Source organism: Malurus melanocephalus, unplaced genomic scaffold (genome assembly GCF_030028575.1).
Source record: "Malurus melanocephalus ecotype Western Australia unplaced genomic scaffold, MMel_1.1 scaffold_13, whole genome shotgun sequence".
NCBI classification, from domain to species: Eukaryota; Metazoa; Chordata; class Aves; order Passeriformes; family Maluridae; genus Malurus; species Malurus melanocephalus.
This window is the reverse complement of record NW_026623245.1, coordinates 5,045,501-5,063,043: the sequence shown is the minus strand read 5'-3', so window position 1 is coordinate 5,063,043 and position 17,543 is coordinate 5,045,501. Positions and strand designations below refer to the sequence as shown.

Below are 17,543 nucleotides of genomic sequence, written 5' to 3'. Positions count from 1 at the left end.
ACGCCACAGTGCAGGATGCTCTAAGCAGCCTCAGTGTCACAGGCTTTGGTTGTTCCCTCTTGTGAGGGACTTTAACTACCCTGACAGCTGCTGGAGAAGCAACACAACAAAGGACAGACAGTCCAGGAGATTCCTGGAAAGAATTGATGATCATTTCCTGACACAGGCAGTGGAGGATMCCACAAGGAATGGTGTGCTGCTGGACCTTATACTAAGCGCCAGGAAATGCCTTGTTGGACATGTGAAGGCTATCAATTGTCCTATGTAATCTCCACGCTGCCAGAAACAGTTTTACSTTACAGCGTAATTTCTGACTGCTGCTTGATTTTATTTTGATGGCTACTGTTTAGCAAATTGCTCTTTTGCTTTTTCTTCTTTCAGAGATGCAGTTTCATTTGTAATTATTCATGGGCTCCTTGCCCACACTACCTTATATGACTTAACGGAAGCATTACTGATTTTGTTATTTACAATCATCTGCAGCCYGCAATTTTTTTATGCTGACACATAAGAATCACAACCTGGTCATTCAGTGTTGTTTCACTCTGATTCACCCCAAGGGATCCATTGACAAGAATCTCAGTTACCCATCCTCAGATGCTGGTGTCATAGTGTTAAGTTGGCACCACAGAGAAGATCCTTTGGTTGTGGTGGAGTGAGTGGTGTGGTCCRGATCTGTTGGAAGGTTTTTCTCCAGGAGAAAAGTCAGGACAACCTTCAGATGAGTCCTTTTTCGTGAAAGCTCTGCAGCTCTYGGGAATGCTCATAGGGAGCTGCTGGACCAGAAGTGATTCAGAGGGAAGAGAAAATTAATCAATTGTTTCAATTGGCTCTTCAGGAGGTGATGGAGCAAGAAGAATCTCTTAGAAAGAAGCTACAAGCAAAAATTTGGGAACAATGAATGTGACATCAATTTAGGATGCCCCAGAACAGTGTTRGTTAAGAGCCCCCTCTGGCAAATTGGAGAAGCTTAGGAAAAATTATCTGAAGGATGAAGAGATACATACTCAGGTTGGACATTAGGAGACATTCCTTCATGGAGAGGGTTGTTAACRCTGGAATGKGCTGCCCAGGGAGGTGGWGGAGTCACTKTGCCTGGAGGTGTTTAAGGAAAGACTGAATGTGGCACTCGGTGCAATGGTCTGGTTRACACAGTGGTGTCCTGTCAAAGGTTGGACTTAATGACCTCAGTGGCTTGGAATGCTGCAATCCAGATCACCACCACCCCCTATTTGAGCCCCTCCTTMATTTGAGAGATAACAAAGGTCTGTGGGAGACATGGCAAATGGATTGTGGATTATTATACAGAGATTATTATCCTTTAGAAATCATAAGGACGGCAATATGTGCCCATTGGGGTGGAAGCAGTTTCAGGGCTCGCGTGCATTCTTGCAAGCAAATGGGAGAAGGTGAAAGCAGTACACTAGGCAGTGATAGTCCTGGCTGTAAATTCTGACCTCTCTGCTGCCTCTRCAGACAATCCAGAACACTGCTGTCTTAGGTAATTACTGAATGCTATCTTCATATCTAAATATTTGAAGTAGAAGGGTAATGTATCTTCCAGGAATCAGTTTTGTACTGGGGTAAAGAAAGTCTTATAAAGCCAGACCCTTACAAAGGACATGTGTGTGTCACAACAGTGGCCATTCTATGAACTATACTTAGAGCCAGCTCTAAGACTCAGAATCACAAGGATAAACCTTTTCCCAGATTAAGCCCTCAACAAAAGATCGTGTGTAAGCAACATAATCTATAGAGGAAAAACTTGATATTATTTTCTTTTATTGTAACTGAGATATATTTACAGAGCACTGCATGATTCCTTCCTTGCAAAGGAGTAGCCTTTTAGGTCTTTGTCTCCTCAAGGTGCTGAAATAGCTTCTTCCARATGCTGTGCTTACTTGTCAAATTTTCTGTAGAATAGGGTTGTAAAGTCTTCCATGTAACCATGAAGAGCAGCATATTCAAGGAGCAATGCTCGCTTTTTCCCGAGCTCTATTGCTGTGGGATCAGGGCTCCATACCTACAAAATAAAGGTATTTATAGTTAATTTGGATTTGACTTTTGCAACAGAAGCATTAAGAAGATATTGTTTGCCAAACAGAGCCATGTTCTAGCACTCCTATTCACCACGAGACATAGAAAACAAGTTGTGTGGCCTCCCAGCAGAAGATAGGTCACAATTTGTGTGCACAAAAAGGGCATTCTCTTGTGACTTCCTATTTATATCATGCCATGGACTCASATTACAGATAATGTGGGAAAGAAGATCTTAAGGTAATTATTTAAAATAACTGACTCAGGCCCACGATCCTCAGAGTGGAAAATGCTATGTAGCCTCAGTCCTCTGAGACCATTGCAGACAGTAGCACACACCAGGGTTAGGGAAATGATAAACAAACTCCAAATACAACTGCTCAGCCAGTAGTGATATTCTTTTACTTTTTAAGGCAGAAAATTATATTAAAAATTGCCTGTGATTATCTTGTTCTATTTCTTGGTTATTTCTAGGTAAGCATTAACAAGTCCCTAACAGAAAAGTTATATTTCCATTATTCCAACTCTAGGAAGCAAATAYTTAGTGTGCTGTGATCCATTTAGTTCAGTAATTGTCACTGATAGAGGTCATCATGTGATAATTAATCAAGAGGGCAAGTCAGAAGTTGGTGCTCATGCCATGCAAATAGACTCCTATCTTAAAAAAGGACTATAAAAATACCTATAATGAATGTASTTGCATTTGTCTTTTACTGTGGTTCCACTTTAATCCTATTTTAAAATCTAATAAGAGCTTGATTTCTACAATAATTTGTTTTATATCATATATAAATATATAATAAATATATATAAATATATAATATATAAATATATGATATATAAATATATAATATATAAATATATAATATATCCGTGGACTCTTTAGTTTACTGTTGTTTTGTGGCAACCTCTCCAGGCTGTGTCACATCATCTCTAAACAAGTTGAATGGTGGAAACTTCATCAAATTGTTCTGGGTTTTGGCCTCAGCAAGGTCTACCTTTMAGTTACCATTAAACTGCACTCATGTTTTGCTGCTATACATACTTTTCTGGGTCTGAAGGAGATGTCATTTTTGTCTTTCTTGCCTCTCAAAGATTTCCAGTAAGCACTACTGTCCTTACGGGGGCGCTTTGTTGTTTCAGGAACAGGTTCTTCCTCAGCTGGCTGAGGTTCCTCTGGAGCCTGAAGGCAAAGAAGGCACCATTTATACCAAAACATCGTGTTCAGAAGCAAGGCATATGCATCCTGCATCTTCTGATGCTCTGCTACAAAGTTTACTGGGGGGGGGGGGTGTTTTTCTTAATCCCATCAGAATCTGCTTTTCTTAAAGCTGATCTTTTAAAATCAAAAATTGCAAGGGCTAACCTTTTGAAAGGAAAAGGGCACCTCTCTTCCTTGGGCACTAAAACATTAACTGCTTTCTATTACTCCCAAGACAGTTGCTCCATACCAGTGATGATCCCATCCTCTGCCACGTRAAGAATAAACAAGTACCTAACATTGTCGTCCTCCTGCCTCTGAAACTCCTGTGCGGTCCCTGACATTAAAAATGTTTTTGAAAGGGGGAAGCCAACATTTWGCTACTGGGATGTATTTATTGCAGTGTCCAGGGTGGGACAGCTGAAGGACACTTCCAGGCATGCAGATACAATTGCATTTTCTCCCTAAATAGCATCCTGGATCTGACTAATGAGTACTACTGATGAATCAGAAAGGTCTCATCCACAATAAGAGAACCAGGATATGGTCAAAGGCTGATGCCAGCTTGGGAATAAGGCAATGCCAAGGTGCTCAAGGCTCCCAGAGGATGCAGGAAAAGCATTCAGAAATAAAGCAGATAAATATCAGTGTGGGATTTGAGAAACAGGACTCAGGTAAGCAGTGGAATAGGAAGGATATGGGACAAGATAGAAAATAGGAAGTCAGCAAGCCTAGTATTCTCTCAGTGAGTTCAACTAGGAGAATAAAAAGATCAGTTTGAAAGGTATTGTTCTTGTGAAGAAAGAGGTGCTCCCTTCAAGAAATTATGGTTACCAGTTGTTTAGTATTTCCCACAACAGAGCTGGATGAGATTCAGGAGGAGGGGAAAAGGAAKTATTTTTCTGTGTCCTGTCAGTGATACAGGACATCATTCTGCTGTATGTCTGGGGAAGACATGAAGTTTGTCTAATTAGCTAGGTGAATTTCAACCAAGAAACAAGTTCTAGTACTGACAAGAGCAAGTACTGGCATCTGAAAATACTCACTTTAACAAAGCTACTCAAGGTACAGCATTTTAGAGAAATAGGTGGCAAAGAAAGGAAAGAAAGAAGCTCCCTGCTAACTGTTAGCAAACCAATCCTTTGTTACTATCCCTCATACCTCTTTTATCACAGGTTTCTGTGGCTCTGCTGGTTTTGGCTTCCCTTTTGGTTGCTTTGCTTCTTCTTGTTCTTGTTCTTCTGCCAAAATTTTCATTTCCGTTTCAAGCAGATTAATTATTTTAGCATCTTCAAATACTCGAGCGAGATCAAGAGCATTCTTTCCTATATTTAAAAAAATTAATATCTATGTAAACCATGAAAATTAACTTCAGCACAGGTTTATTGCAACTGGATAATGACAGTACAATCAACTGAATTTAATTTAGCCACTATTTAATGAACCATCCCATGAGCCAGCAGCATGCCTGGCATTGGTGTGAGGACCAGCAATCATCAGCAATGCTTGCAGAAATAAGACCTGGCAGAAACGAGCCTTGAAACCCAACATTGCAGGAGTTCTTGGAGTGGTTGCTTCGTTCTTGAAGTCCTGACAATTGCAGCTTAATATACTGGTCCTGCRGGTTGTCATTTTGATCTCTAAGAGCTGAGAGCATTTAGCACTAGGAGACAGCTACTTGGACTGCAGTCCTRACCTTGTATTGTGCTAGCCATCTCCTTCTTCCTGTCCTTGCTCTGTGGCTGGCAAGGGAAAGTCCCGTGGTGGCTTCAGTGCTTAATAAAGGAAAAAGCCCTGCCCTGCTTCTTATGAGACTCTCTGGCTGTAAAGTATTTGTGAGACTGAACTGCTGTGTGAATCAGAACTCACATGGTAACAGMAGTAAGGAACACACATCCCTTCTACAAGCAGGGTTTCACTTGCATTTTGTCAAAGGAAGTTTCATTGTATAGCAGTGTTGCTTCCTGCGTTAGAGCAAGAGCTTAAAAGGTGGTGCATGTTAACTGTTTAAATTACTCTGGAGAGAGGGAAAATAACACTGAATGAGTGATCTRCTGTGAGGAGCTAAGACTTCAGTACTGGTTCAGATTTGGTTTTCTGTTAAGTATGTTTTTTATCAGGAGTTATGTGTACATGTAGAGCAGCAAAGAAGTTTTTAAATCAGGCCTGCCTGTGCATAAAAATGAATCACTTAAATGGATGGCAGACTATACTCTGGGCCACAACTGAAATCTAATTTTCCCTCAAATAATAATAATAACAACTAGATCGAATGTTTTCATTAAAGCCACTTATAACTCTGTATGTATCTTGTGACAAAGAACAGTCTCCTTAATCGTGGGATTAATGATGTTACTTCATTTTCTAGATTCGTAAACCTAGGAAAGCTAACTATTTGCAATGATTCCACTGTAGAATACTAACTGAACCTGTTACCATCATCCTAATCCTGATAGCAATCCTAAATGCAGGTGTTTTTAATAAAGAAACAGCCTATTTTGGAGACATTGCTATTTACCATTGCTGTTTACAGCTTGGATGTTGGCACCCGCAGTCATCAGAAAATAGACTATGTCCAGTCTGCAGGCCTCGACAGCTCTCATCAGTGGGGTGGCATTGCCTATTGCAGGGGCATCCACTGCTGCTCCAGCCTTCACAAGCATCTCTGCGATATCCAGGTGTCCGTTATAGCAAGCATGATGCAGAGGAGTCCACAGGAAATTGTCTGTTGCATTTACATCAGCCCTGCACAGGAGTAAGAGTGGTTGTGGCAGCTGAAGCTTTTGAATATCTACAGCTCCAAGAACAATCAGCTGGAACTGCCTGCTGGCATATTCAATGTAAATAGCTATTTTCATTTTGCTACTACTACTACTTAGAAACCATCTGAGTCTCTGAACTTGTCATGGAATAATAATTGTAAGAGTGTGCCCAGGAGCTGCTCATTTGTCCCCCTAAGCTATCAGTGTCCTTTACACTGAGCTTTTCATGGGTACAGGAAAAAACCCAGGCATTCAAACACCTTAAGTCCTGTGAAACACTGCTAGTGTTTGTGCTCTGTTTTCAGTGAGAATGACAGAAAGCAGATTAAGGAATTGAAAAAGTGTATTCTGAGCCAAGAATAGATGTGGCAACATTGCAGAGCTTGCCTGCACAAGAGGAAAGATGTTCACCCTTCCTTTCAGTGTTGTTGTCCTCTGCTCCTTCATTTCTCTGAGTTGGCTTTTCAACAAAAGAGTTCCAGAAGGTTTGCCTTGAAAATCTGAGCACTGATAAATTGATTCAGTTACTGTGTTGCTGGACTAGGATCTGTTTCTGCTCCCAAATTAAAACTGGGATGTTCTGGAGAAAGCAAGGGCTAATTTGGGGGAGATATTTACAATATGCTGCCTCAGGATGAACCTGAGAGGAATGGCATTATCAGCCCWAGAGGTCCTGAAGTAAGTTAGGGTCACTATCCCACTTACTCTGTGGACAAAAAGCTGCTGTCTTCCCAAAAGACAAGGAGGAAGGAAGAAAGAAGAAAAATTATGAAGGAAGCTGCTTCCAAGGATATCTGTTTTCTCTTCAGGTCAGATGATTAAGTCCAGATAAAAATACAGATTCATCTGTTCTTCTTTCCTTGTTTAAATTGTTAATCTTTCTTGGAATTCTACCTTTGATGAGATCTTAGCCCAGTMAATTCCCCTGACCTACTACTTTTATTTCTGTTATCTTTCAATTGCTAAGCCATTATGGTTTATTCATATGCAGTTTTCATTTGTGTTTTAATTCTCATTAAAATAAGCTCCTTCAGTTATTTCACTTTCTCTCTCAAACTCCTTGCCTGTGCTCAGACTCTGTCTGCCTCTGAATCCTTTCCCCTAACTTTATTCTATCAGAAACAAACCAGTCAATGGGAACAGGGACAACACAGCACTGATTTAAAGATTCCTTGGCATTTTCTGCCCATCAAGCACAGAATTTCCCATCAGACCAAATTTCATTTACTTCTGATTCTTTCTGGAGGAAGAYAGAAAGTAGATACCACCAATTTAATTTTAAACCTAATAGATGTTAAACATTTATCTGGATAAATGTTTTGTTTCCAATTCAATATGGATTTGTGGTTCTGTACTGAAAAGGTTATATTGTAAAAGATATTTGAATGCCCATGCCAAACTGCAAGCCCATGCTGCTCAGAGATGCAATCTTAAATGCTACTGATAACTTTCCTCTCCATTTTCATTTCTGTCAATTGAAAAAATCTCAAAACTGGTACTATTTTTCTAAGCTAAGTTACTATGTTTCTTGGTCTAACTGCTAAATATGACCTCAGCACTGTCTATGGAGGCTTGGTAAAAGCAGCGGAGATGAACTTGGTGGATTAATTTGGTATCTCTTACATCTTTATCTTTGGAAAATCTGAATATATATGTTACATATTTTTCCATATAGCCTAGGAGTGCCAGTGTGATTACCAGGATGTGTAAGGATCCATATGCTGTTAGTCTTTGCAGGAACCAGAGCAATGACTACAGCCACTTACCCTGAGATGATAATGTGAATTCTATCTATGGCTAGAGAGAACAAAGTTAATGTAAATATCTTTGAAAAATGTTCATTTAAGCATTTATGTGAAGGATTGTAGGACCATGGCAGTCTGACAATAAGAGATTATGCTATTACACAAGTATGACTGAATCTTTCTGAAATTGCTTTCATTTTTAAGCTGTCATTGAGATTTTTCACAAGTGTGTCTGCAGGCTATAAAGTTGCTGAAGCACTTCTGAAATGAAGAACAGACTAATTAGTAACAGGGACTTCTGATGTAAATCCTGCTGCTTCAGCCTGCCTCAGCTGCAGAGGAAAGTAAAGGTTTAAACCAGGCATGTGGAACACAGAAATTCAGGATCACCATGATAATTTCAGGCAAGTCTCTTGAGTCAGATTTCTCCAAAACCATTCACCAGTTTTGAGAGTTCGGTTGTGAGGATGCACTACTTGAGGCATGGGTATGAACTCTGCAGCTGAAACAAATGGCAGCAGTCCAGACAACAAAATTTTCAGGTCTGGGGAATTTGCCTCTTGGTTGTTTTCAATTCCCTGCTACTAAAATGTGAAAAATAATAAAGTAACCCCCTGTGACTCAGGATCTTAGGGAACTAACTTTAATATTAAACGTTATGTAAGTAAAAAACAAACCATAGCATCTTGCATATAGATATTTACTGGAAATCTATGCTTTTGAAAGCCTTCCCAAAATAGCATTAAATTGAAATTATCTTACCCCTTTTCCAGAAGAAACTCCACAAGAACTATGTTGCCACTTGCACATGCAATCATTAAAGGTGTTTTGAAGTATTTATCTTTTATGTCTACTGGCACATCCTCGTCGAATGCTTTCTGCAGAGACACAAAGTCTCCTGCTCTGACAAGGTAGTTGATATCAATGTAGGTTTTCCTTGGCTCATCGACATACCAGGCACGGTCATCGAGCACGGGATGGGCTGATTGGTGCTCCTGTTTGAAACGCTGCTTTTCAGGAATGTTTGGAACAGCCTCAACCATGTAGGTAGGGAAGCCATCTTCCCTAAGTTCACAGTCACTCTTTGGAATTATGCAGATCGGCACAGGGAGGCCTTTTTTGCCCTTTTTGCCTTTTTTTCCTTTTTTTCCTTTTTTGCCTTTTTTCTTCCCCCCTTTCTTCTTTCCTTTGGGCCCATAGGATGACAGCAGAAAGGCTTTTGGCACGTACTTTGAGCCTTTAAAAAAATCATCAAGGCTGATCCTGTCAGGGTGAGATCCTTCATGCTTATTAGCAAGGGTTTCTATTTGCTCCKGGCTCGCAGTGCTCCAGTACTTCTGAATAACTGCCATAAAATCATTTTTGGACACCATCCCATCTCCTCCTTCCTCAATTTCAAATTCCTTGCGCATCTCCTCCTGGTGCTCCAAGGACCAGTCATACACCTTCAGGAGCCAGGTAAGGTTCTTATCTCGATTTTTATAGGCTTTTTCAAGTTTACGCAATACTTTTGCTGCTGCTTTAAACTCTCCGAGTTTGGCAATTTCCCTTGGGATCATATGTAACAAATTTGGCCATGTAGGATCACAGCCTAGAAAAAGGGACATAATTTGGCTGATAGTGCAGTGGAATTCCTAATGATGTAATATAAGAAACTTGTAATACACCAGCAACTCACTGCCACAGGCCTACAGTTTTATACCATTTCAACTATAAATAGTGATGGTAGGTGGAACCACATCAATGATTCTAGGCTGCCAGGTCAGCCACATGTCTATATTTGTTTCCCAACAGGAAAAGCGTTGGGCAATCCATKCTCTATTTATTCATCCACTCATGAATATGTATAGAAAGGCATAAGTTGAGTGGAAACTTTACATTTTTATTTAAGTTAGTGAGCAAGGTTAAGAAGAAGAAAACTAAGATTAAAATGTCCTTTAGTTCTATACCCCAACATTACCATTTGGCAAGGGATCACTAGTTAAATGTTGGATTATAAGAAGAGAATGTGGGATTTTGCATGGCCCTCTTGAATTAAAGCTTGAAGCGCTTCTGATTAAGTTAGGAAAAGATCACAGCTGCTTCAGGGCATGTTTCAATACCCATGGGCATGAAGTTTTCCTCATGACTACACAGAGATTTTTTTTTAAATTATCATCAAACCAAAAATTTATTTTGTATATTAAGTTTCGATACATCTAAAAATGTAATTAAACCCAGAAACATTTAATACTGTCCAACACTACCTTATATAAACTCCTAATGGTTCTGCTTTCTTTGAGAAATGTTTTCTCACCCACATGAGATTAGAGCCCCTGTTAGGCCCTTCTGAATGAGAATTTTGCCACATGATACCCAAAAGTCAAATCCTTCAGAGATAACACAATGAAACCTTTCTTTTAGCACAGAAATAGAATATAGATGATAGCTACAAAGTAACTTAGTTTTAATGTACCTCTTTGTCCTATGTACCTGCAGCAATCTGCAAATCCCCCATCTGCAGCATAATGAAGTGGCATGTTACCATTCATAGCAATCAGATTCAAGTCTGCATTATAACCTGAAAGAATCGTCAGAATCTAGAAAAAACAAACAGAGTGACACCAAAAATYTTGTCTGTTTCTTAACATGCAAAAATGTGAGACTGATTTAAAAATAAATGCAATATCTTACATTCCCATTTTAATAATGAAGTACTCTCCCAGGTCCAGCTGGTCAAGGCATATAACAGTCATGTTTTCTATAGTATTATACTTACTTAACTGATGAAACCGAAACCTTGCACCGTTTTAGCCACCAAGGACAATYTTCATTCTTGCCAGCTCACTGTAAGCCCCTGTCTAGCCTATCTATCACTGCTGGATTTCCTTGGATACTTAAAAAGAATCTGCTTTTGATTACTAATCATTRTGCTTTGATCACCTGAGATAATGGACTCAAAAAGAATCCCAACTAAAATACACTCCAAAAACACAAGACAAAACCCGGTAAAAGCCAAAAAACCACCACCACCCAGATTTARCTTTGCAGCAATGCTTTAACACCACAAATATTTTTGATACCTCAAAAAAGCCTCCTCTGGCTGCAAAATGTGCAGCACTGTGTCTGTCAAAGTCAAACAGGTTCACATCGGCTCCCTTCTGAAGCAAAGCACGCACCACCTCGGTAGCACCTTTCCTTGTAGCTTCCATCACGGCTGTTCGCCACGTGGCCTGCAGGGGAGCAAGAGAAAAGCTAAGAATTTGTTCCGTGTGCTAACGGTGGAAYAGTAGGATGTGACTGTTGCAAGCTGGCATAAAACTGGAAGTCTCTTTTTASCTATTACTGGGAAAAGGAGACAAGTGTAATACTTTCAAAGATACTTGCAGGTAAACTTTCAGAATCTAATCATAGTGCTGCTAAGATAAGAGTAGTCAGCAGCTCAAACACATTGAAAGCCTGAGTCATGAATAGTGCACATGAAAAAAAAATTCATTTGTTAAGGAATCCTTTATTCTGTGGGCATATTTGCATGCATATCCACAACATTTAACACAAAATACCACCTCAGCTTATGAAATAAGGAGCATAAGAAGCTATGGCTGGAGGAGTGCTATGGGGAAGTTGAAGAACCACAGAATTTCACTAGTGTTCTGTGAGGAAAAGTTCCCATTYTAATACATTAATGCTGTCCTTTTCTAGGTAATAATGGATGTTTGCTTTGGATAACTTTAAGGGAAAGCTTGAGCTTCTTGATTTATCAACAGCACAGAGCTTCAGTCTTTCAGGTGTTTAAGAAACACAAAAGAGAAAAAAGTTTCTTATGCCTCATTTCTGTCTTGATTGTTCATCAGTTTGTTTTTTTTTTTCTGATAGAATCACCTTTTACTGAATATTATTTCAGCTCTGAAAATCTAAGGACACAGCAAGACAAATACAAGCAGCATTGCTCCAATAGAGTACAGTGAAGTGTAGCTCCTAAGAGCTGGCTGTTACATTTAGGTTTTGGGAAMTATCTGCACTCTAAATGCACAAAAATCTAAAAGAAGACTTAAATCCCTTTCCTCCAAAAAAGGGTGGTAGAGAAGAGGGGAATGGGTATGACCACAGAGAGAAGCAATTTTCACTCCTTAATTATTTTGATGTGAGGATTTAAGGTCATGTAATCTGGTCATATGGTATTTATGCCATACTCCTGTATCTGTTCTTGGTTACAGAAATGCTCATACCGGGTCTCTTGCATTGGGATCTGCTCCTCTCTCCAAGAAAAGCAGGCAATATTCTTTAACCTCATGAGCTTGCTCACAGGCATATAGAAGCAAAGACCTCCCACTGGTAGTACAGTTGTTGACATCTGCACCATATTCCAGGGCAAGCTGTAGACAGTGGGAGTGTCGTGCTGTAGGTAAAAGGCAGTAAAACAAAATACCTGCAAAGGAAACCAGTGGGGATTAGAATGTAATAGGAAATTACTAGAAGGGTGATGAGGCTGTGAGCTTCACAGCTGAACAGTTTGCAACAGAGATCCCTTCACTTAGGGTATTATCYATGCAGAAAAGACTTCTACTTTAGAGTCTTTGCTTGGGGAGTAAGCCAGAGTTTAGTATGACACAAGTCGTTGGAGGAATGTGATTTTCAATCGTAAGTTACTTCTCAGCTCTGTACTGGAGAGACCTGTGATTTAAAGTCCTAGAATCTTCAGAGAGAAATATTTTCATTTTCACCAAAGCTGTTAAGGCCAACAGCTTCTGTTGGCTGTGAGGATAACTCTCAACTACAGTTCCTCTCCACAGATCGGACACATGATATGTAGTGTGTAACACAGTTAAGGGATTGTTTTATGGTGTTTCCAGTCTGATAAGGTCCCTTCTCACTCACCTTTCCCTTCATTATCCACAGCAGTCATGTCTGCATTAGCTTTTGCTAATAACTCCAAAATCAACTCATGGCCTAGCTCAGCTGCYTTCATGGCTGGAGTGCGTCCCATATTGTCATGGACATTTGGATGAGCACCATGTTCCAGCAGGAAGCGGCACATCTCAACGTCATTTTTCATGGAGGCCAAGTGAAAGGCACTATATCCTTCCTTAGGCTCTGTGTAATTAATGAGACCTGGGAATCCTTTCTGCAGCAGATTTTCTATTTGCTTCTTGTCTTTCTCATGAACACACTGAAGAAGTTTGTAGATCTGTAAGGTTAGAAGTCTTTTATCYACTGGAAACATCCCACGATAGGGAAGAACATCTTCTTTCAAGGAAGCTCTTTCTGCATGGGGAGAGAAGAGAACATGTAATCTCAGAGATGGGATTATAATTGCATGCCAGTAAAACCAGGAATCAGACCATGTTCAYGGCATGAAAATATCCATTTTATCTTGACAGAACACTAGGCTTTGAATTAATTTATCTTCTATTATATACAGCATATATAGGAACTACATAAAACCGAGTAGCACCTTGCAAAATTTTTCATTCTAGTCATCTAACTGTTCTGAACAGGTCTCATTSAAGGAGAAAATTAAGTTAAGAAGCTGTAGGATAACTGCTTTCCATTCAAGGAACTGTTATAATCTATGATTAGTTAGAAGCCTAAGGGGAGGCTGTTCAACTGTCACTTTAAAAGGGAAAAAAAGATCACAAGATACTGTGTCCTCTGCACTTGCTGAAACATAAAATTGATACTAAAATTGATACTAACACCACCTTATCAGTGCCTGAGCACGTTCCTTTTTCCTTTTTCGTAGCTGATGCATGAACTTCCTGCCAGGCCATGTACATAAAAGAGTAAGCTGAATTTCTCTGTAAAAAAAAACTTGGGGGAAAAAAATGCAGATAGCAGGGCACTGGTTTGGGAAAAGATTCTTCCAGGTCACCTGTCACATGCTTCTTAAAAAAATGCAGTGCAGGACTTTGCACTTGCCTCACTTCTGGATGGTTTTTATATATTTGCAATGTAGTCTGTAAAAGGGACCACTCAACACCTCCTTGGCTACTGCTGGGTGCTTTTTGATTGTTCATGAGAAGATTAGATTGGAGAGATGCAGAAGGATGCATAATTCCAACAGACTTTTTGAGGCAAGATCTCCCATTCTGGAAAGACAGCCTGAGAGAAAACTGCAGGAAAAGTAGAAAAAAATGACTGAAGGTGACTCATGTTGGAAATGGATAGAGAGATAATTTTTGCACCACATGTACATGCCAGTTGTAGCTTCTGCAGCTATTGCCTTTCATTTCTTGCGAAGTTCTGAGTACGGCCAAGTTTTGGAGCAAGAGAGATAGGGCCAAGTTTACTGTTGACAGATTTCTGAGAACTGTCCCTCTTGTTTTCCTTGCTAGACAAGGCCCTCAGCTCCCTCCCTGTGCATCCACCCATGCTGGGTGAAGGTGTTAATATTAAAAGCTGCTCCTGTGCAGAAGTGTTTGAGTGTGTACTGAAAAGCAAAGACTTYCTCTTTGCAATGAAATCTGGTGTGAATAGGTCAGCTGCTCTCAGAGATTCTCCACTGAAACATGATGTAAATGCTAAATTTCTTTCTGTTTAGGTCTTACACAACCTTCATTCTGATCATATACAAAATATATTCTCAAATCAAACAATTAAATCTTTAAGTAGCAATAATTTAAATCTGTCACCTCTGGTTTGTTCATTCTTATCCCTACCATGTTGTGCTTCATGTGGCATTTTGTCCAGTGAAAGGGAATAAATGCAGAGATTTTTATCCGGCTTACAGGAGTTACACCTTTAGCAACCCWGTRGTCCTAAAGCTTAGAGCTGAGAAAWAAGGCTACTTGAGAGTAATGCCCTGCTAGAAGAGAACACTAGAGYCCCCACAGAGCCTGGCTTTTAGAGCCTGAAACCTTAGGAAGCAATTTCGGAGCAAATGCTCAACACAGGAWTTTTTTTCTGGCTTCTGAGTACAGGGAAAAGTTGTGATGTAAACTCTGCAGGGACTGTGAGGAGCAGCAGCAGGRAGGTACTGCAGAGGAGGCTCTTACRGTACTTACACCACTGAAATACATCAAAGAAATGGTTTTTAAAGATACTTCGATGGAGCTGACAAACTTAAATGTTCTCTGATACTCTTGTTCCATTTCCCACCATCCTGCAGCAGTAAGGAAGTTGGGCTTACTTCCAAAAACTTTCTTCCCACTGTTACTTATTATTTGCACCTCGATTTTGCACAGCATTTTTTTCAGAAACTCGTTTAGGACCAACACTTGCCCTTTTTTGCTTCTTTCTCCCCCTGAAGTTGCAAACACTGAAGAAATTACATTCTTCTTGGAAACAGAAGAACATGCCACAGAGCATGAGCAGAACTGCATCTGGTAAAAACCTGTTAGTAACTAATATTTGATGAAGGCACAARTGGATATAATATTCAATGCATATGGATTTGTATTTATTTCATGGATTATCCTAGAAATTCCCTATTTGCTCCCTATAACCTCTGCTCCATGCAGGACATGAGATTGATGGCACACCTTATATTTACTGCACACTTTCATTTTCRCTCACAGTGAAAGCACAGTTGAGTACAATTTTAGTCCTGATCAGATTTTTTTCTGGTGCTTTTGAGATGTTTACCACAATGTCCTTTTAATATTTCACACACAGTAACAAAATTATTTCCATAAACATAAATGATTTTTTTCTTCACAATAGTAAAGTGTGTTATCACAATTCAGCCACCAGCGAGACCTTACCCAGTTTAAAGTCTTTGCTTCAAAGCATTAAGAACCAACAACTCACATAAAAAGAACCATAACATTTCAACTGTYACAGTTAATGTTTCTTTGAGGCATTTCTTGAAAGTGACCTGATCAAGTYTTATTAGAAGTTTATAAAGTAGCAGAATCAAAGTAAGACAGGTGGGATAGAAAACTCTACCCAGAGTCAGATAAAGTTATAAGCAAGTGAAAAAGGCTTCCAAAATGAAAATATAACYACAGCATCTTGCCAATTCTTATTAAGTGAATACTAACACCCCTACATATTTRATAGAATTTTTATCACTTCACCTGTAGCAGATGGTTTAATGGAAAATGAGGGATTGTTAGTGTGGCTTTTMGACAGTAATGCTCTGGGGAGGGCTTCATGAAGCTATAATCACAAATCCCAAGCTTGTAACATTTGCTTAGCAACAATTTTATCTGTTGACAAACATCAACAGACTCGCTACCTTCATTCTGCCAGCTTGTATCATTGTTTTGATTGAGAGCATGAACTCATTTCAAATCCAGATTAATCCTTTTTCTCAGTACACCTGGCATTAAGAAAATCATTTCAGTCAGGTTCCTGTTTTCACACAAAGCTTTCCAAGCTGTGATGGAGGTWGATTGATAAGAGAGGGAAGGTCTGGTGGCCAGTGATCCCACTCCCTGTCTCCCAGTCAAAGCCTGATGTCTGACTGCTGCTGAAAGCTCTTGTGACTCCTTCCTAAAAGTTTGTTAACATTTTTCAGTTCCAACATTTCAAGCTGAAAACATCCCTTTAATTATCACTATTCACAAACCAGTAAACAAAATTTTCATGTGTTTTATCTTTAGAGAGAAAAAAATAGCTTAGCTCTTTCTAAATTTAAACCCTTTGCATACTGGGCATGGAGATAAGCATAAGCCCTATATGTCAGTATAAAAGGAACCAATATGGTAACAGTGCCATGCTATATTTACAGCTTTATATGAATAATTGCRCTGGATTTTTGGCTGTGACTAATGTTTAATAGGAGTGATGTAGCAAAATCTTCCTAAAACTGAATTCCAATATCATGAATTGCCTATAATGCTGTGTTTTTTTTCGATGTTAACTCTCCAGTAATGCTTTGCCTTGGGCTGGGGCACAGCTGACCACAGAGTGACAGGCACTTAGGGCTGAACTGAGCAGGTTTCAATACCGTGTTGAGATCTTAGCCCAGACCCAGCCCTTAGGGAAACAGGGCTCAGTCCTGAGCACTGTAAAGGCATTCCCAAGGTTATGACTGGGTCGGATCAAAAGACGTGCATCCTTTTGTCTTCAGCTTGCAACTTCCAGTCACCTCTGWGTCCATCCAAACTGGGGTGTAATCGAGCCCAAATTGCCAGAGGCAGGCAGCCCTCGGGGCCAGCCAGCACCTGGCAATCGGGTTTGTGAGAAACCTCTGCGGGAACAGGGGCTCAGGGGAAGTGGCTCCCCAAGCCAGGGGCAGAGCTGGGCTCCCGGAAAGCCCCTGGAGTGCTGTGGAGTTGGGAATGAGGTGCTGCTGYGCCCAGGAGCAAGGAACAGGGTGAGCAACTGCTCTGGCCGAGGGCCCTGGGGAAGCCAGGTAAGGGATAAATGCGGTGTTGGTTGATTTTCTTTTGGCTGCGACWCAGAGGAACGGGCGGCCTGTAGAGGAGACGGGAAACTGCTGGAAGGGGAAGATGCTGGAGAGCTGGTGATGACCCAAACGGTGTTCCCTGCCAAGGACACGCTGGTCTGGCTGTGCAGACACCCACACTGAGGTAAATGGCCGCGGAGAGAGGTGTGGGCCGTGAGGGGGGCGATGCCCAGCGTGTCCATGTCCTAAAAGGCTGCGCTCAGCCCTCACATCCCGCCGGCCCTGCCCCAACCCCGCCGCAGCGCCGGGRAGGCGGTGCCCCGAGCCCCGCCGGCCTCTCGCCACCACGCCCGGCGGYGGCTGCGACCCTCGGCAGCCCCGGGCACTCACCTGGGGAGCTGGGGGACACCGGGGGCTCGGGGGCCTCAGCCGGATCCCCGCCCGCCTCAGTGGCCGCCATGGCCGCCATGCCCGTCTCCTTGGCAACGGCGTCGGGCTGGAGCCGTGAGGCGGCACCGCGTCCC

The 17,543-nt window shown here is 40.9% G+C and overlaps 1 protein-coding gene across 1 annotated transcript in view; it reads right to left on the bottom strand.

The window, feature by feature from the left end:
* Positions 1-1,776: 1,776 nt before the first annotated feature.
* ANKEF1 (ankyrin repeat and EF-hand domain containing 1) overlaps positions 1,777-17,543 on the bottom strand; it is a 16,603-nt gene continuing 836 nt past the window's right edge. The window contains exons 2-10 of the mRNA XM_057382925.1: positions 12,603-12,989; positions 11,954-12,153; positions 10,808-10,957; positions 10,201-10,324; positions 8,508-9,336; positions 5,757-5,983; positions 4,400-4,563; positions 3,083-3,220; positions 1,777-2,023 (exon numbers count right to left, since the gene is read on the bottom strand). Of these exons, the coding sequence (XP_057238908.1) occupies positions 1,898-2,023; positions 3,083-3,220; positions 4,400-4,563; positions 5,757-5,983; positions 8,508-9,336; positions 10,201-10,324; positions 10,808-10,957; positions 11,954-12,153; positions 12,603-12,948 (2,304 nt within the window). The 5' untranslated portion in view covers positions 12,949-12,989 and the 3' untranslated portion in view covers positions 1,777-1,897. The remainder of the gene's footprint in view (positions 2,024-3,082; positions 3,221-4,399; positions 4,564-5,756; positions 5,984-8,507; positions 9,337-10,200; positions 10,325-10,807; positions 10,958-11,953; positions 12,154-12,602; positions 12,990-17,543) is intronic.